Here is a 20788-nt window from a genome sequence, read left to right on the forward strand (position 1 = left end):
TACAGCAAAAGGCATGAGAACTGTCATCTTATATTTCTGTGACACATGACTATGACACTGCAAGGTCTCTGTCCCTCACCAACTCGTGTTGATGGGCAGATGTTAGAAAAGCAGACTGCATACTTCAGCTACATTGTTATACCTAAAAATCAACATAAAGTAAAGGGAATGACAGACACCGATCAACAGAGGCACACACACTCACTCCATAATGATAATAACTATAGAAAACTACCAGACTTACACATTAGATACAAAGTAAGAATTTAGAAGCAACAGGAAAGTTTACAACTACAGCTGCTGAAGCTTTTAGCAAAGAAAATGATGTCAGTTCCTGTGTAGTATATTAGGATGAAGATAACAGTACAGAAAAAAATGACAGACATTTGTATAATACAAATAAAAGAACAGAAGTTCCAGGATGAAGAGCAAATAGAATTGTGAGAACCAGTCTTACTGCAATGAAATAGAGTGTGTGACATCTGTGATGATTGAGAACTGTACAGACAGACAAGTAGACATAGGAATGTTGAAACGTACTAGGGAAGCGATCACTGGAACCATGAGATGCGTAGTCATATACATCTTTAAGCAGACAAACTTAAAAGGTGTTGCTACTCTTTCAAGCACTTAATAGAGCTCACCTCACACATCAAGTAGGGCACTACATGATAACTCTACTGTAAATATCTTGATGACTGAACGGGTCGAGGCAAATTTACACCAGCGTCATCATGTACATCCCTAATCGATTTGGGAGGTGAGCACTATTAAGTGCTTTAAACTGTAGTGCAACAAGTTCCAGATGTGGTGTTTTCCAAAAGCAGCATCAAATGACCAAAGTAGGCAGTCCTGTTAAATTCTTTACATATGGAAGTCCATTGAAAAAAAAAGAATATTCCAGTTAGAAAGAATTTTTAATCAAGACTGAAAATTTGCATTATCAAAATGTCTTTTTGTTCAAAGTGGACTAAAGTCTTTATTTTGATGCAAACAGCCCGTTACATGTTTAGAATAGTCCTAAAACTAATTTACAATTATCAGTTTAAACTAATGCATACTTCCTCATAGATACAGGGATTTGATAAAGAAATTTATAGATTAAAAAAGGGGGTATGTTAGTTGTGGATTACATACCTTTAAATGCTAATGAGCTAGTCAGAGTGATTAGAATGACATATTAGAAATTCTAGAGAAATCATTTTCTGTATAAACGTCATGGAATTTTGTCCATTACTGCTATAGTTGTGCATTATTTAGGCTCATTGGTAAGTACTAGGCTAGCTGCCATTTTCAGCCTCACTGATTTCATTTTATGTGCGCAGAATAACCTATCCCATTTGGTTACAGTTGGCCCTAACCATCCATTGGTCAATAATTATATATTACCCCTAATGAGAATAACTAGGATCATATCATAGATAATTTAAGGGGATCCATGCATGGGATAAAACATTTAGAAGCTGCATCTGTCCATTAGTAGCACAAGGGGCAGCCCTGGGGTAAATTTTCTATTTCCCATCTATAGATATAAGTTCTACTTGAATATGGACATGGATGAACTTTGTTTTATGTGGATGGGGAGTCTGTTCCAGAGCTGCAGTATCCTCTGTAAGATATACCTGTCCTTCCAAATCATTCTGTTGATGTTGTAGAAGAGGTTTAGGTCCCATTAGTAATGCGTCAGAGGATGCCTTGCATGCCAGGCACAGGTCATATCTTAGCAGTATGTATGATGCTGAGTATAGTGACAGGGCTTTGAGTCGGTCTACGAAGGACATGTTGTTTAGGCCTTGTATCCTTTTAGTAAGGCATCTCTGTGGACAGTACAGTTGTTGCTTGTGCTTGGAGAGATACATGCCAAAGGGGACATTGTATTCAATGACTACTCTGAGGGCTGAGTAAAGGGGAAGAATGACATCAATAGATCTAGACACAATCTCTTTGTTTATAAGCTGTGCAATACAGAAGGACTTTCTTAAAAGAATGGACTCATGTTGGTCAAAAGTTACGTCACTGTCTACATAAATTCCCAAATCCCGAACTAGGTCAACTCATAGGGGACTATTGTCAATGTGGTAGTTCCCTGGGGTACATGACTTCCCAAAGGATACAATAATGCATTTTTAGCATTTAGTTTCAGTCTATGGTTTTGGCTCCAGTTACTTATTTGAGACAAATATTTCTGCAGGATGGCTAAGTCATTTGGGGACTCAATTACTTAAATGTATTTATTTATTAAACCTGCTGCATGACACTCACACAAAGCAGATGTTGCCACTTTTTCCTTATCTACATCTAACCACAGTGGGAAACCCCTCCCTCCTTTTGCCCATTCAGTGTTGGTGGATAAAGGAACAATGCATACACCTCTAGTACCTTGCTGTTTACTGCCCTTAATTCCTGAGGTCACACAGTGTCTTACCAAAGTTTAATTTCAGGGCAGATCTGTTCCTTACAAAAATGTTGCATGTAGAACGGAGACATTGGTTGCTACAGTGGATAACACTAGAGTTCACACACTGAGGCATGCACATGATAATGTAGATGCTACATAAAGAACTGTAGTGTCAGAGGAACTGTTGAGAAAACCAGCATCGCTTAGAAAAGAATATGAGAAAGAGGACATTAGAGGCAGATTACTTAATGCTCCCATGTAGGAAAATGTCTAGTTGTCTGATCTCCTACCATCAAGTGTTACTGTTGATTTGGAAAAGAAAGGATAAACCAAATCTGTACCTTCTACTTCTCAACACTGGGAGTTACACTGCAAATAAGAAACCATTTTGTAGAAGAGGAACTCTGAAGCAGTTTCATCAACAAAAGCAACAGAAAATAAAGAAAATGACTTACAAATCAAGTTCCTTACTAAGGAAACTGCAAAGACATTCAGAATGACTACTTCCTCAATTTAACCCCTTCCCATTTTATTTATTTTATTTACTTACTGCAATTTGTTACCTGTACAGGTGAGCTGATTTACCAACTATTGTTAGCCATTGTCTGTGCTCAGGTTTGAGCAATAATAAACTATAGAAAATATAGAGCAGCGGCACTGAGCAGCAATATAGTGTACGAAATCGAGCAGGGACATGCATGGTGACTGTAGTGTAAATTAGTGTCGACCCTGGCAATCATCAAGACGGTACATAGGAGTACAGTTGAACAGACAGTAATAATAGACACTATTTATTTTTGTTTATTTGCAGTTTCTTTGCCAGGATGGTCCACTGGGCCACAAGAAGCCCATTTTCAATGGAGACCTGGGGAGAAAAGCTCCAGAATAATACAAAAAAAAAAAAACCTAAATACAAAATACAAATACAATGATAGGAGTTACAAGATTGCAAATTAGAAAATTACAAAATATGAGAGAATTTGGAAAGTACATAGTAATAAGTTGCAGTGTAGTGGCATTAGAATGAGCAATTAGTATGATGCAAGATAAATTCATTATAAGCAAATACAGTTCTTGTACAATCTGATAATTCCTATGGCTATTGCTAGGAGTTATAGAAACTATAGGAGTTTATTTACAGATATAATAGCTTGTGGGGAGTGAGAAAGGTAAGGGAAGCTATGTAGGATGAGAACAAGAGCATTCCCACTGTGAAGTTAGTTTCGAGTGAAGTAAGGTTTTGAAGTCAGGGAGACTGTTAGTGGTACAGATGAAAGGTGGGAGAGAATTCCAGTGGCGTGCTAGAGAGAAGGATAGAAGATGTTTGCCTGGTGGATGGGCAGGTCTGTGCAATTCTGTTAGGTTTTGGAAGTTAGATCTTAGACTATTAGGTCGATGCATTTGGAAGGTAGAGGCAAGGGAGGGGCAGAGAGAGGGGCTAAAAATAATTTTGTGTGCTTGGATAAGTTGATTATAGATGAGATAATTGGGTAGCTCAAGCCAATTCAGTTGATGTAGGGAAATACAGTGATGGGTAGAGGATCTCTGATTAGTTCCAAATTTTGAAATTTTGTAGCAGGAGGAGCATTTAGACTTGAGGGAAAATTGTAGACTAGTAAGGATAGAGGCATCATATAGGGGGGAAGGGATAAGGTATGTAGTAGCGAGAGCAAGCCTGGTGGGAGGAGAGATGTAGCGGTTGTGGTGATAAATTAAGCCAGGTTTCTTGTGTGTTTTTTTGATATTTACTTGTAGATGACTATCAAACTTTAGCTGATCATCAATGACGACTCCTAATAGTTTTGCAGGGGGGACTATTTTGAGAAGTGTATTATTTTTGCTAGTGATAGAGAATGAACTTTTGTCAGGGGTGATGGCTTTAGAAGGGGTAAATATCATTAGCTTAGTCTTGGTTGCATTGGTCTATGAAGACTGCAGACACTGTACATAATACATAAGATGTGTGGCACCAACTAATTTGAAAAAAGGATTTATGCCACATTACAGTTACAAGTTTAAAAGTATTTAAAATACCTTTCCAGTGCCCATGACACACGTTTCAGCTTCATGTTTCTGTTTGGCAAGAAATAACTATAGACAAATGGAATTTCACGACCACTCCAACATGTAGTCTTCTGGAAGGATCACTGTTACAGTGAATAATAACATTGGATTATCTTATATTCTACCTGCTATCCCTGACAGAAATTTGAGAAGCAGTTCCTTCTGCTCCTGTGAAGTCGTCTGCTGGACTTGTACCAGCAGTCCATAAAACAATGAGTCGATGCAAAGCAGCCATACTTACATTGTATTGCTGGGAGCTCACTTGAGTTCTTGCAATCACAGATGATTCACATCCCACTGTGCTCCATCTTTGTATTGCTTTGCACCACTTGATATTTACTTCTTCTTCATAGATCATCCACTTTTCTTCATAATTATAATAAAATAAAGTTCTGTTTTTTTGTTGTCACAGTGCGTGCTTTCATGCAACTCAGTGCTGTAACTATTTTTCTGTGTTTAACTGTGTCATGAAAGCAGATGAAACAAGATAAGCTGTGTTATGAAAGCATATATATTGATTTCAGCTATTTTACCTTTTTTTCTGCTTTCATAACACTGTTAATTACAGTTAGCACAGGGAGTTAAGGCTGTGGATTGTTAACAATCTACTTCCTGCAGTCCAAGGTTTGATTCTCCCAGTCTCTGCCTACTAACTCTAAGCAAGTCAATTAACTAGACAGTATTATGGGAATTTGAACTAGGCTTCTTAATGGTCTCCTGGACTGCAAGCCAGGTAGCTACATATAGAAAGTTCAGCTACTATGACAAATACTGTTATATTTCTGTATTTTTTTTTACTTTCTTCTTATGTTCAGTGAATTAAAATGAAGTCAAAGTACACATGAATAGGAACTCCATCCAGAATACTTTCTCAGGGCTCCAACATGGAATGTAAGATTCACATTTTCAACTTTTTTGAGGAGGGGGCTATATTCAAATAACTCCCAAACATTAGAATGTGAAGGCATTTTCATAGTACATTTTTCCCCTAACTGAGCTTAGTGCTGCCGTATACTTCAAAAGTACCATTGCTACTACCTATGTACGTATCCATTAAAGTAATATAACTAAAGCACACATTCAGAAGGAGAAGGGGTTTGTTTTTTGGATTATGTCTTTTGCATTGTCTCATCCCAAGAATATTTGGCCTAAGACACTGATTTGATTCCAGTTTTGCTATTAATCAACCAGGGTCCATGTATCCACAATATTCGCTTACTATGTATTCCTCAGATTGCATCACATTCCTGAGGCCCTCCTTAAAGGAGTGTTTCAATTTAGCACTCCAGAAACACATAACTTCTTTAAGGAACTGAAATTTATGCTGAGAAGCAGATTTTACCTCCATTTGAGCCTGCAGAGACAGTGGAATTAAAATACTTTTCCTGGAAAACACATTTTCTAGGTTTCTATCTTCATCTCAGACAGAATTTCACCATCAGTACTGGTAGGAAAACTTTATAGAATTACAAGCTTTCATATATAGATCACCTTGTTTTTCCATTACTGAAAAGAGTGTCATCAAAACTATTCTATTGTATATGCCAAGTGCTATTAGCAATGTCTCTTAACTAATTTGTTCAACTAAAAGCCTACTTTGAAAACTACCACAATTATGGAGATTATTTGCATCTGCTGCATGTACATATAGAAGACATATATTACTTATTTATTTTCATTTTCATATTTCATAACAGGGTTAGCTCTGCTGGGCAAAGCTCATTTTCAGAGAAGACCCAGAGAACAGAAGAAATTAGGACTTTATTCAAAGAAGAGAAAGAAGGGCTCTGCCAGTCAATAATCAGGCCCTGTCTAAGTGGTGGGCCCACTGCACTGTCTTTTGTTATACTGAATATAGCAAACTTTTTCAAGGCACAAAAAGTGCCCATTCTGACAGAGTGGTAGCAACACCACTACCATGTTTTATAAATGCTTCGGTACAAGACAATTTAAAAGCTGCCACTTGGTCAACAGTGCTCACCCTCACCAAACCCTACAAATTGAATGAACAACTTAAGGTAGGACAAGCTTAGCATGACTGTTCCACAGGGGATATCATACCTCTACAACCTCCATGGAGTACAATAGCACTGCCTGGGACTCTACCCAAATGTTATGCTTTACAGTGTCCCTTCCTAAACGAGATAGTACAACTGTGTAAATATACTTAACAGTAGATCTTCGGGATTGGTCGCTGTAACAGTAAAGTTACCCTTCCTCTAGTACCCTTAGCAGTTTGGACGTAGCTCTGAATAACTGGTGTTATTTAGTTTTAGGATGCTAGTTTACCACAGTTACAATTCTCTATAAGGGTCAAAGGGGCTCAAAGTAAAGAAAAAAAGCTGCTAGCAGTACTGCCTATGCATGAATTCCTCACACACCTACCAAATGGTTAAAGTTTTAAATTCTGAGACTTGTAAGTGCAAATCCAGAATGAGACTGAATGTGCAAAAATGTGACTTATATTTACTAAGCCCAAGGTCACTGGGTCTCAGAGCATTCCCTTTTATCTGAGGTATGGCAATCTTTGTAGGAAAGATGTGAGAGGTGAGAAAGTACAGTTTTGTACCTACCATGAATGTAGATGTTCGAGTGTTCACACTGCTGCTGTCATCACACTTGGGTTATCTGCCGTCAGGCGGTCCCGCAGTCGGCCCGAGTTCCAAAGTCTTGGTCTGGCGTCGGTTGCTGCCGCTTCTTCCCTGACGTCAGTGCGACAGGGGTATAAAAGAGGTAGCTGACGCCATTTTCTTCAGTTTTTCTTGCCCCAGATGTCAGATGCCCCCAAATAGGAAGGCAATACATAATCCTAAGTAAATTACATAAGTAGAAAACAATAGCTACAGCTGTAAGCAAATACACCATATAGAAATACATCTTAGAGATTGTATAAACAGGGAGCTATAGATAAAACCCAGGTAAGAAGAGGGGAAGGTGGGAGGGTAACCTGGACTGCAGCAGTGTGAACACTTGAACATCTACATTTATGGTAGGTACAAAACTGTACTATGTTCATCTTGTTACACTGCTGCAGTCATCACACTTGGGTTGAATCCCAAAGCTAAGGCTGGGCGGTTGGTACTAAACAGGGTTTGGAGAAGCTAGTAGGCCCTGCAAAACTGCAGTGGCAAAGCCAGCTCTGGTTTTTGAGTATAGAGGTAAGTGGTGGTGCTTGGTGAAGGTGTGCACTGAACTCCAAGTTGCAGCTTCCAAAATATCCTTGGTTGGTACCCCTCTGAGGAAGGCTGCTGATGTTGCTGTAGCCCTGGTGGAATGAGGCCTAATGTTACCAGGTACAGGTTTTCCCATGGTGTGTGTAGCAGAAATGGATACAATGTCCTATCCATTTTGAAATGGTCTGTTTTGATATAGGCTTTCCTTGAGATCCTGCAGCATAGGATACAAAGAGCTGATCAGATTTTCTGAAAACCTTTGTTTTATCCAAGTAGAAACGTAATTGCCTGTGAATGTCCAAAGAGTGTAGGAGCTTTTCCCCTTTATTCTGGGGGTTTGGATAAATGGTGGGTAAATGAATGGTTTGGTTTAGAGCCACACTGGATACTACCTTTGGCATAAAGGAAGGGTTAGTTCGTAAAGAGACTCTGTCTTGATGAAAAATGATGAAAGGCTCCACTGCCATTAGGGCCTGTAGCTCTGAGACTCTTTGTGCTGAAGTTATTGCTAGCAGCAGGACAGTTTTCCATGATAGAAATTGTAAATCAGCTGAGAAAGCTGGCTCAAAGGGCGGTAGTGTAAGTTTTTCCAAAACAAAACTGAGGTCCCAAGTTGGTGTTGGTGCTCTTCGGGGAAGTCTTATGTTCTTAGCCCCTCTGAGGTACTGTCTTAATAATGGATGTGAAAAAATAGGAGGATCCGTGTTGTAATGAGCGGAAATAGCTGAAGCGTGGATCTTTATAGTTGAAAAGGAAAGGCCTTTGTACAACATCTCAGATAAATATTGCAGAATCTGAGGAATATTTAGGACAAGAGGATTTTGGCCTTTAACCTGGTTCCAGGCGCAGAATCTTTTCCATTTGTCTGAGTAGGTTTTCCTGGTGCTGGGTCTCCTGGCCTCCAGAATGACATCCATAACAGCTGTAGAGAGAAGTGTGGACTGGTTGTTTAGATAATCTGCCATGCAGCCAGATTTAAAGTCTTGAGCTGGCTGTGTAGAATCTGATTGTTTTGTTGAGTCAGCAGGTGAGGAATTTGAGGTAAAATCCATGGTGGGCCTTGAGCCATGTTCCTTAATATTGGATACCAGTGTTGGCGTGGCCAGTCTGGAGCAATGAGTATCATTTGTGGCCTCTCTAATCTGGCTTTTAGCAGCACCTTTGCCAGAAGAGGCAGTGGAGGAAAGGCATACACTGTTAGTGTTTTCCAACTGAATGAGAGGGCGTCCACTTTCCAAGCTAGTGTGTGGTATGTCCTTGTGCAAAACTTTCGCAGTTGGTAGTTTTGGGGGGAGGCAAACAGATCTATGTCTGGGCTCCCCCATTTTTGAGATATCATTGTGAATACTTGTGGGTCTAGTTTCCACTCGTGAGGATCCATGATATTTCTGCTTAGTTCATCTGCTAATGCATTTTTCTTTCCTGGCAGGAATTGTGCTTGTAGTTGAACTTGGTAGGTCAGTGCTGTGTTCCACAAGGTCATTGCTTGCCTGCATAGGGGGTAGGAATGTGTGCCCCCTTGTTTGTTTATGTACCACATCACTGTGGTGTTGTCTGTCTTTATTAGAAGTTGTCCTGGATGTAGGAGGTCCTTGAAAGCTGTTAGGGCATTTTGTACAGCTAGCATCTCTTTTTGATTGATGTGGAGATGCATTTGATCTGCAGACCATTTGCCCTGAATACACTGTCTTGCCATGTGTGCTCTCCAGGCGTAATCCGATGCATCTGTTGTCATTGTTTGCCTGGCTGTGGGCATGGTGTAAGGCTGACCCTTGCTGAGGTGACATGCCTGAGCCCACCATAGAAACTCCTGTTGAAGGCAGGGAATTAGTGGTATTATTGTTTCCAAGCTGTGGCTGTGTTGAGTCCATACACTTTTCAGGTACCATTGTAATTTCCTCATATGCAGTTTGGCATATGGTAGTAGTAGTATGCAAGATGCCATGAATCCCAAGGCCTGCAGAATTTTTCTTGCAGGGAGTTGGGTCTTTGTTGCCATCATTCTGAAGTATTGAGTCAGTTGTCCTTGCTTGTCTGGCGTGAGATAAGCCATCTGGGCCATTGTATTTAAGCTGGCACCCAGGAATATTATGTCTTGTGAGGGCACCAGTTTTGACTTCTTTTTGTTTACTGTGTACCCTAGGCAACTTAGTAGTTTTTTTACAAATGCCAGATGTTTTAAGAGAATGTCCTTGCTGTCTGCTTGAATAGGGCAGTCGTCCAGGTATGGATATATTTGGATTCCTCTTTGTCTGCAGAATGCAATTACTGGTGCCAGGCATTTTGTGAAGACCCTGGGCGCAGTAGATAAGCCAAAGGGCAGTGCAGAGAATTGGTAATGAGTTGTACCTGCTACAAATCAGAGGTATCTTTTGCAATTTTGTCTGATAGGGACATGCAGGTATGCCTCCTTGAGGTCCAACGTTACTAGCCAAGCCTTCTTGCCCACCATGGGAAGAAGTTGCTGTAGTGTGAGCATCTTGAATTTGGGTACTTCCAGGTATGTGTTTAGAATTGAAAGGTCCAGAATGGGTCTCTAGGCTTTGTCCTTTCGGGGAACCAGAAAGAGTCTTGAGTAAAATCCTTGTCCTTGCTCCTGTGTAGGAACCTATTGAATGGCTCTCATGTCTATGAGTGCTGTAATTTGTCTTTGAGCCTCTGCCCATTGATTTGATGGCAGGTTTGGCATTCCTTTTATCCTTGGTAAAGTGTGAAAGTGGTACCTGTATCCTTGAGTTACAATATTTAGGACCCATTTGTCTTTTGTGATGATGTACCAATTGTCTGCAAAAAGTGCAAGTTTTCCTCCCAAGGGAGCTGCCAAGAGTGATTTGCTTGGCAGTCTGAGGGGTATGTCATTGTGACTGTCTTCTGATAGTTTGAGACCTGTCTTCTCCTCCTTTCTGGGTTGTGGCACTCCCTTGTCGTGGCTTGTAAGAGCCTTGTGGCTGACCTCTGCCCCTTGGGCGTCTGTATTTGCCCCTCTGTGGTCTGTCAGAAGTTGGAAAGGACCATTTTCTGGTTGGCCAATTTCTGCTGAAACGAGGGGGTTGAACCTGCAAAAAATCCTTGACCGTCTGCATAGATTTTGCCTTATCCTCCATTTTCTTTAAAACCTCTTCTGCTTTCACACCAAATAAAACATCCTGCTGTAAGGGTGCATCCAATAACTTTGCTTTAACATGATCAGGTAAAGTTTGTTCTTTTAACCAAGCATGCCTACGAATGACAGACCCTGTTAAAGCTGCTCTGCAAGAAGCTTCCAATGAATCATATCCACATTGCAAAGTATGCTTTCCCACTTGTTCTGCTGCATGTAACAAATCTTGCATTTCCTTGTAATCAGGCTGCTCTGTATGTGTGCTCATTTTTTGTTTTAATTGAGACATCAAATATTGTTGATATTTCAGCATGTGAAACTGGCAATTTAAGGCCCTCATAGCTAGAGTAGCTGAGGTATATACTTTCTTTCCCCATCTGTCTAGTGCTCTAGAATCCCTTTCAGACGGTGCAGGATTTTTAGCAATACAGGCCTTAACCCCTTTGGGACCCTGGGAAATGGTTTCTGGGTCAGCAACAGGGCTTTTATATAGGAATTTATGTGAGCCAGGGACTCTGTAGTATCTGTCTGGTTTGGCTGGTGCAGGAGGTAATGAATCTGGTTTAAGACTAGATTCTGAATAAACATCATCCACAGTGTCTAACACAGGTGGAATAGCAAGGGGTCTGTGCTGGGGTAGTAAGAGGAACTCTCTGAGTCTTTTCTTAGAATCAGAGTAATCCTGGCCTTCCCACTGGAAATGTTCCCTCATGGTATGTAAAGTTTTCCCAAAAGAGTAGTCTTCTGGGGGAGATGCTGAAGGAATAGACTCTTCAGCATCAGAGTCTTCATAAGGGAGAAAAGAGTACTCCTGTCCCTTCGAAGAATCTGAGGAAATGGAAACCTGGTCAGAGGAAGCGTAGTCCTCCTCCTGTCTACGCCTTTTGTCAGGTGGGGGATGGGAACCCCTGATTAGGGTAATTAAGTCTTCAGCCATCTTAAGCATCTGTTTCTTAGGCATGGGGCCTTGCACTGGAGACTACTGTACAGGCTTCCTTACTTTTAATGGAGTTTTCAGTTTTGCATAGGATTTAATAGTAAGTGTAGTCAGTCTGAAGACACCTTCAGCAACTGACGGCCTTTCAACTGCACTGGAATTCCCTTCAGCCATGGAGTTGGAAGGGCCCAAAGATAAAGGCTCTGGAGGCCCTGCAATCTCTGCTTGGGAGTCGGATGCAGGCTGGGGTTCTACATCAGTGGTCATCAGGGGCTGCGTAGGTGCCTCACTGAAAACCAGAGAACCGGCGACTGGCCTAGCAGAGGCCTCAGTGTCTGGTATGGATCTCAGCTGCCTGTCCTTATCTTTGCGCTTTTTATGCATCTCAGTCGTCGGTTGCTCCAACGGCATGGTATAATTAAATTTTATACCAAAATAATGTCGGGTGAAATCAAACCGACATTTAATAGTTTGTTTGTTAAACCTAGCACAAAACCGACAACCTGTGAAGTCGTGGTCTGGGCCTAGGCAAGGGATACAATAAGAATGAAAATCCTTATGAGGTATTTTCTTCCCACAAGAAATGCAATTATTAACTTTTTCTGACATCGGACTGAGGCAAGAAAAGGTTCCACAACGGGGTACTTAGCTATATTGAAGACTTCGGTCTGAAATTCGATTTGAAAATCTCAGGAGTCGGCCGACCGGCACTTGCAAACTGCTTCTGCTTCGGGCACTGCGCGGCAAGAAAGACTGAAGAAAATGGCATCGGCTTCCTCTTTTATATGCCTGCCGCACTGACGTCAGGGAAGAAGTGACAGCAACTGACGCCGGACCAAGACTTTGGAACTCGGGCCGACTGCGGTACCGCCTGACGGCAGATAACCCAAGTGTGATGACTGCAGCAGTGTAACACGATGAACATCTGGGTGGGTGGGTGAGGCTATCACTGCATTAAAAAAGACAGCATCACATGCAATTATGGGTCGCAAAGCAACTGACCGGACGACTTTTTTTGGAACGACTCGCGGGTACGCCTCTGACGGCAGATAACCCAAGTGTGATGACTGCAGCAGTGTAACACGATGAACATCTGGGTGGGTGGGTGAGGCTCACACTGCATTAAAAAAAAAAACTTTAAAAGACAGCATCACATGCAATTATGGGTCTTAGGATTACAATACTGAGCTCCCCACCAACGTTCCATGGAACATGGGTATGGGTCTAGCTAAAGCTGTCAACGGAAATACAGTACTGATGGTGAAATTCTGACTGAGATGAAGATAGAAATAAGACTGGCAAAAGTCAAATGTTATTTAGTACTGCAGTGACCAGTCCCAGAAGATTCACTGTTATGTCAGTATGCTTGCGCAGAACTGCTCTTTTACTTTTACGAGATGGTTCCTGATTTGCCAAACTGTAGCACTTGTCTGAGACAGTCATGTTCAGTTGTTAAGCTCTGATGATATAGCTGGCTATATGAATGTATAAATACCATTATTATTGTATCAAAGAATGTTGTACACATAAAGTCCAGATTCAGTACACAACTACTCTCCAAAGCTGATGTTAATGAGATATAAACATGAGCATTTTACTTGATTTCATTCGCTACACTCGTATCCTCTGATGAAGTGCTTTAGCTTTGTAAAATGGAAATGGAAACACAACCTGGCATTAGCCCATGTGAGCCAGAATCTTCATATTTCATTTATTATAGACAGACCTTGTTACTTTGTAGTTAATATCAGCCACTGCTTTCATTAACAGTATCTCCATACTTACATTGAAGGTTAGAATTCAAATAGTTGCACAGAACTTACTGTTGGAGTCAGCAAGGAATCATTCAAGCTCAAACCTTCCAAGTCTGTCACCAGACTTATTGACGTATAGCTGGCAGAAGAAGTAGGTTTTGTTGCAGGGCTAGAAACTGAAAAAAATAAAAGAACAGAAATTGGTTAAAACTAGGAAAAAACATGTATTAGGGACCCTTTAATATAATGTGTGTGTGCCATATGCCATAGAAATACTCCTTTTAATACAATGTGTATGCCATATGCCATAGAAATACTTCAGAGCCTTTCCGGGTGATTCATATCTAATAAATGCAGCAGAATGGTTGTAGCCAAGGAGAAGCTTCAAGAAACCTTTGACACTTTATTTAACAAGACTAATGAAATGTGGTTTTGATAACTTCAGTACTATGTATGCCACAAACACAAATCAATGGTATTATACAACTCCAAACACCACCCATGTAGAACATAAAGTTACCCACCAAATGAATTAAACTAGCAATTATCACCTGACTGTCCAGAGGCACGAAAGTGCAGGGATACTAAATAAACTATAAATATTATAAAATGTAATTTTTATTAAACTGAAATTGAACTCAAACAAACTGTTAGTACTTGCTTTCAGAGAGAGTACAAGTCCTTCAGACATCGAGAATCAAATGAAGTAACAATCAATTTAAACAAAAATTAGTCACATGACTAATGCACTTGGAATCAAAAAACCCCAGCTAAAATCTTAATATCTATTACTTAAAGACCTTTTTTATATATAAATTATAAATAAGTATTTTACACTATGCATAACAAGGATTTAGCACTTGATAGTAAATATAAGTATTTATTCAGACATAAAAAATCAATAACAATGCAAGACATCAAAAATCAATAACAGTACAACCAATTTAAACACAAACTTATTCATGTGATTATTACATTTAAAATCATGAATGAAACCACAGATGTTATTACTATCATTATTTATTACTTACAAACTCCTTTGTATCAAAATTATACATGATTGTTTCATATCTGAACTGTCACTGACTATATAAGTAAAAACTCTCTAATTAACAAACTCCTTTCTACTAAATTCCCATGATATATAGAGACACAATTAGGCCGGACTGCATGGATAGGCTTACAAAAGCCCTGGTAGTTGTAAGTCTAGTATATAACTATGGACCTATGCATTACATGAATAATTCTGTATGCGTACAGTGTTTGGTTTTATACAATGAATTAATCTTTATCATTCATAGTTTGTCAAAAGCCACACAACCCCAAATATAGGAGAATTAACATCTTTAAGTACAACTGTTTGGAAAAAGAGCTAAGACTGAGAGCTTTGTGCTGCTGCATCAGCAGTTTCTGACCTTCTGGTGCCACCACTAGTCCTAGTTGCTTATAAGTGATAAACTATTTTCTGACATAGTGTTACACTCTGTGTGTGTGCACCTAGTTTTATTTCTATTTCTACATTTTGTCCAGTAAATTTTAATATTTATTGCAAAAAGACTGAAAAGAAAAAAAAAACAATCTTTTTTTACCATTTTGTCTTTAAACACCCAACTTAAGATATTTTCTCTTGTGTGATTTTATTCTGAAGCCCTCACCAAATATTATAAATATACGCTCTATTATGTTGTATGATAGACTTGAGTGGTGTGGTTCAAATGTTCTTTTTACTGAAACACGCCACATGAGACTTATTTATCTTCTGGTTTTCAGCCACAAAGACATTTGATGAACTCTATTAGTAAGTCCACAGCTTTTGGCTACTTCATCACATATGACCTTACTAGTGTATTTCCTAAGCAGTATATTTTACAGAAACACCATGATGCCTACATAGAGCTGCTGTTAGGTATATGGTGTAATATTAAGCAGACAATATCTCAGAGTCACTAGCATACCATATTTTTCTACTAATCTGGAAATGACATCTAGCAGTATTTGATTGATTTTTATTGTGCTAATAAGATGATTTATGCAATAATATCAAGGTTAAGGAGTACTGATCCAAACAGCAAGGAAGCAACTTTAGCAACTAGACATTCTGACTACAATACAAGCATTAATCTCTGAAAATTAACTTGTCTCTTAAATGTCTACTCACAATCATCGAGATCAAGCAGAGAGATATGTTCTGAATCCTTTGCTGTTGATTTTGCCACTGGTTTAGGACTTGAAGGCTGCAAGATAAAAAGCATAGATAGAAGATAGGCTAACAGTTTTATTTTTAATACTATTTTATTTTATATATATATATATATATATATATATATATATATATATATATATATATATATATATATATATTCCATCATGGTTAATTTGACAGTTTGACATTATATAGATTTAACAAGAAGCACAGTTTATAGAAAACTTTTTTTTTATTTTATATGATACTGCTGTCTAGTGAAAAGATATGAAAAATTAACATTTGCATAATTCTAGTATTAAATTGCATAAACATATACAGGGATATCAAATAAATCTTCTTAAAATTACTAGGCTGACTAAATTTGCAGATGATTGCAAATTAGGAGCTGTCATTGAATTGTCCACTGACACAAATGTTCTCCAAGATGGGCTGATACAGACAAACAATTAGCGCCAGAGCCTTGGACTAAAACTAAATGCCAATACATGCATAACAGTATCCTTTGTGAAGAGATCCACCCCTGGAAACTATCACAATGACAACACACCCCTAAGAGCTGACCCAGTATTCAGGGACTTGGAGATACACATAGACAGTAATGTAGCCTTTGACCATTATATGTCTACAGTAGTAAAGAAATCATTCAATGTTGTGCAACCTATAAACAAACTTATGGCATTTAGGTCCAAAGTAGTCATTGTTCCACTATATTCAGCATTCATCAGACCTATCATTGAGTACAATGCCCCATTTGGTATGTAGCTAACCAGGCATATTCAACAACTGGAACATCCACAGTGGTTTTTCACTAAAAGAATACAGAGCATAGGTAACATGCCATAGGCCCTATCCCTGTATTCTGTCTCTTACAGACTGTTGAGGGGAGATCTATGCCTGGCATACAAGGCATTGTCACACCCCACTCTGATTGGCCTAATGCATATCCACAAAACAAACAACACCAGAATTACCCGTTCTGAAGACTTAAACCTTGCCTCTGATATGAATAGGACCTGCTGGAGAGACAGGCATGTATCCCAGAGACTACCTTGTCATTGGAACAGGCTTCCCATCCATGTGAAGTAGAGTTCCTCCCTAACACAATTCAAGTGTAACTTGGACAACTGGATTGGGAACAGGAAATTCATCCCTGGTTTGGCACCTGTATCTCTAATGGACATAGGCTGCCTGGTGCATTTCCCAGGTCCCTGCTTGTAAATGTTTCAGGTCCCAAGACCCTGCTTATCTTTATCAAGGTTACCAGAACTTGTCTGAGATTTGGGATGCATGACTAGGCTTAAAAAGGCCCTTGTGGTTGTTAGCCTAGTATACACCTATGAACATGTGAATTTTTTTTCTTAATATTTTGGGCTTTCTTATACGATGTCTTTGCTATTTAGCACATTTAGAATAACAGTAAGAAGTAAACAAAGGTTTGCACTTCAAAAAAATTACATTCTTTATACTATATCTGAATTTAATGTATACCTGTAAATGACTGGAATGTAAACTTCACATTAACTTTCTATGTGTGTCAAGAATACAGGATAAGTAAGTGAAAAAAACATTTTGAGTGTTACTTTGAACAAAACAAAATGTTTAAAGGACCTTTCAAAATGTTTGTGTTTTTGTGATGGGGAGCCCCATATTCCTCATTGTAGAGTGTTGTGCCTGGTGGGTTGATGCACTTAAGTCAAAAAGGAGATTCCCAGGCTCTGAGGTTCAAAGAGATAAAACCCTAAGTTGACCTAGTATTAACTACTGATCATACCTCACTGGTCCGTAAATATATATAATAATCATAATATAGTCACTGGAGGTGTTTTGATTAGAAATGACTGGCAACAGGTTTGCTATCATAAGCTTGGATCACACAAACTTGAAAATCTGAATCCCTAGACCATAATATTGAAATATTAAAATGCTGAAAACCACAATGTCTGACAATCTCAAATACTGAATTCTCCTATCAATGCGAACCTAGGAATGGATGCTAGCATGGATCCATCTGGGGTGTCAACCTAGAAACAAGTGCTAACTTGGGTCCTGGAGATGGGAAGTCAAGGAGTTCCATACTGTGGTATTCAGCATCGTGGTTTTTCAATATTACTGTCTCAGGATTTTGATTTTCAAGGCTGCGTGGTTCAAGATTATGATAGTAAACCCTAGCAACATATATTTTAAGTCTGTGAAGTCTTAACAGATTCTTGGCTCAAATTTTAGCCATTTGCCCAGGCATTATAGTCAGATACAATCAATTAAATACGTGCTAGTTCAACTAAATGCTCCAGCTGCCTCCTGTATTAAGAAAGGTAAACTGCCACTCCTTAGATGTCTTTAAGCAGGTAAACATAGCAATAACTATATGCTAGGCTATGCTATAAACATAGCAATAACATTATGCCATGCCATGCCATAAACATAGCAATAATAAAAAATAGAAAAATCCATTATGACTCCCTTTTCTGAAATTTTGACTAAAACCACTATTATTTATGATAAGTAAATCAGTACTATTAAAATAATAACAAAACAAACATCTGTCAGTTCTAAATTTAGGATGAAACTGTCTTTGCTGATAGGGAAACAGTCAAATTAATTATAAATGCCACAATAACCTGGGTTATTACAGTAACATAATCTTTAGGAATGATATGACACACATTTTATACAGTACAGATAGTTAAATTATATTGACATTATTTAGACTTTATTTTTAATCATTTAATACAATCTGATTTACTAATTAATACTGATATTTCAATATATGAGTTAATATGATATTTCAAAATATGAGTTAATACTATGATTAGTTGGAAGTGCTGTTTGTTTTTGGCTGTTTCTTTGAACTGTTAATAAAGTTTTTTTCCCTAAAAATTGAAAACAGGAAAGGGAGAGAATTCTGACCTTAGGGCAGTAGGTTCAAGAGTGTCAGTGAAGAAAGTCAGGGAAAGTAGTGTGCCATGATGTTTCTGCTTTGATCATGTAGCCTGAGAAGGATTTGACAAAAGGACAATATTTAGAATGACAGAGAGAATGTCTCTGCAAAGTTACTTTTCTGTCTTTCTGTTAGGAAACTCATGAATACATTTCTTGATTTTGTGCTTTTAAATAGTTTATTAGATTGATACTTTCAAGTGTTTCTTGTAGTTTAGGGCAGTACAATATTAGGAAACACTCCTTTAGGTCTTGGTGTGAATAATTATTTGAGTCAACAGTTGCTATCACCTCACAAAAAAAAAAAGAATTTTCAATTTTTAAAATATTATTATTTTACTCTGAGAGCATCTCTATTTTTTCATGGAGACAGTGGAAAGCAAATTAAGGAACTGCAGTGAAGACAGCAGTGAAAGACCTCAAAAAATAGTAGCAGCAACACCAAGGGAGGAAGACTGGGTATGAAAGGAGAGTATATAATGAATGAGCCAGATCATTTGTCTGTGTCAGTCTTCATTACTGGTGCAGCACAATTAAACATAAAGACATTGAGAGCAAGGCTTCTTTATTATGTAGGCCTGAGAAGGTCAGTACCCTTAGAAGTATTTACCTGACTTTATAAGAAAATAACTACATTTCATGCTTATGTGATCCAAAGAGCCAACAACAGAATTTGGCTGTCAGAAGTTGAGTGATCCACCTGCTATAGGAAGATATTTTCCCGAATCTAGAGATGACTTCATTGACACTGAAGGTTATTCACATTTAACATCATCTTGGGAAATGCAGATCTTCTGTGGCTGATTCATACCTCTCAACCTCGTAGTGCAAGAAATCTGGACAAAGCCTGACAAAAATGGGGGGCAACAGCGCAGAAATAGGGACAGATTTTAAATATTGCTCTTATAAACTTAGAAAGTTGCTAGAGTAACAGGGTTTGTGTTTTTTTCTGAAGGATTTGAGGTCTGAAACTCATCCTAGTGATCTGCCAGAAAACCACAAATTTTATTAGGAACAGACCAAAAGTATGAGACAAAAATCTGGGCATTCTGTGAAAACCTGTACAGTTGAGAGGTATGGGCTGATTGTCTAAGTGGGAGTCCTCAAAATCAAAGTTGTCTGGCAGTGAATAGCCAGTGGCCAGTAGTGCTCCACAACTGCCCAGTCTCTAGAAAGAAAAATGTGCACTTGATGTGCAGCAGAAGAAACCAAGACACACACACACACACACACACACACACACACACATGAGCACACACACACACACACACACACACACACACACACACACACACACACACACACACACACACACACACACACACACACACACAGTATGCTTGCTTATGAATGGCTTGTATCTTCTCTGCAAAAGGGCATATTCCATTTCCATCCAGAACATGGCTCACATATTCATCCTATGACTTACCAAGCACACTGTTTGATTTTTTAACTCTCACTCCATACTCCTGCAATTTTGACCCTTTAACTACCAATCTGCATGTGATGATGTGAGGTAGTGCCAGCTGTGCTGGGGGGAGTAGGGCAGTGCATGTGCAACATATGGCAGCAGAGCTAGCTGGAGTTTTGTAAAGAATTAAATGTCATTTGAATGTCAAACTGATTTGTACAGATGCTTGTGTTAAAAATGTATTTGTAAATCTGCTTGTGTTAAAAATGTCCTGCTGGACAGAAATTAAATATACATATATGTCAGGCTGTATTGTTGTAACTGCTGAAATGTATATATTTTAACAGAGGATACTAAAAGGGAAGGGCTTAAGCTCAGCCCAGCTAACCTTAAGAAAAATAGCCTGTAATTAAATGACTTAGTTTAGGTTATCAAGATTTTATCTCACAGGTCTGAATGCAGCCAGAGATGCAATGTCTGTGAAAAGTCTTTCTGCATGAAGGGTGGAAGTTTTGGAAGTGTTTTATGGCTTCCAGATGCTGTATTAGGTATTAGCAAAGTTCTGTGTGTGTACTGTGACATATCTGTGCCATATCCTGGCTCAACTTCTAATGAGGTGGTAGTGTGGGAACCACAGAGTCAGGTGACCAGATGTGATGCCATTCTGTAGCCAGCACTGAAATTGTATTTAGATACTTGTGAGACATGTGTCAGCAACGCTCTGTCTTGGACCTGACAACAAAGGCACTCACCCACTTCATCTTGCCTTGCTCTAGCAAGTAAATAGGGACCAGTAATTCTTCAGCCA

The 20788-nt window shown here is 39.0% G+C and overlaps 1 protein-coding gene across 4 annotated transcripts in view; it reads right to left on the minus strand.

Annotated features, from left to right (window-relative positions):
• AP3B2 (adaptor related protein complex 3 subunit beta 2) overlaps positions 1 to 20788 on the minus strand; it is a 905004-nt gene that overhangs the window by 85793 nt on the left and 798423 nt on the right. For all 4 annotated transcript variants that reach the window (XM_044077817.1, XM_044077816.1, XM_044077814.1 and 1 more), the window contains 2 exons: positions 15585 to 15660; positions 13496 to 13602 (listed from right to left, as the gene is read on the minus strand). In XM_044077817.1, coding sequence (XP_043933752.1) covers positions 13496 to 13602; positions 15585 to 15660 — 183 coding nt within the window. The remainder of the gene's footprint in view (positions 1 to 13495; positions 13603 to 15584; positions 15661 to 20788) is intronic.

This window comes from Protopterus annectens, chromosome 7.part0, assembly GCF_019279795.1.
Source record: "Protopterus annectens isolate FY-2018-M chromosome 7.part0, PAN1.0, whole genome shotgun sequence".
NCBI classification, from domain to species: Eukaryota; Metazoa; Chordata; order Ceratodontiformes; family Protopteridae; genus Protopterus; species Protopterus annectens.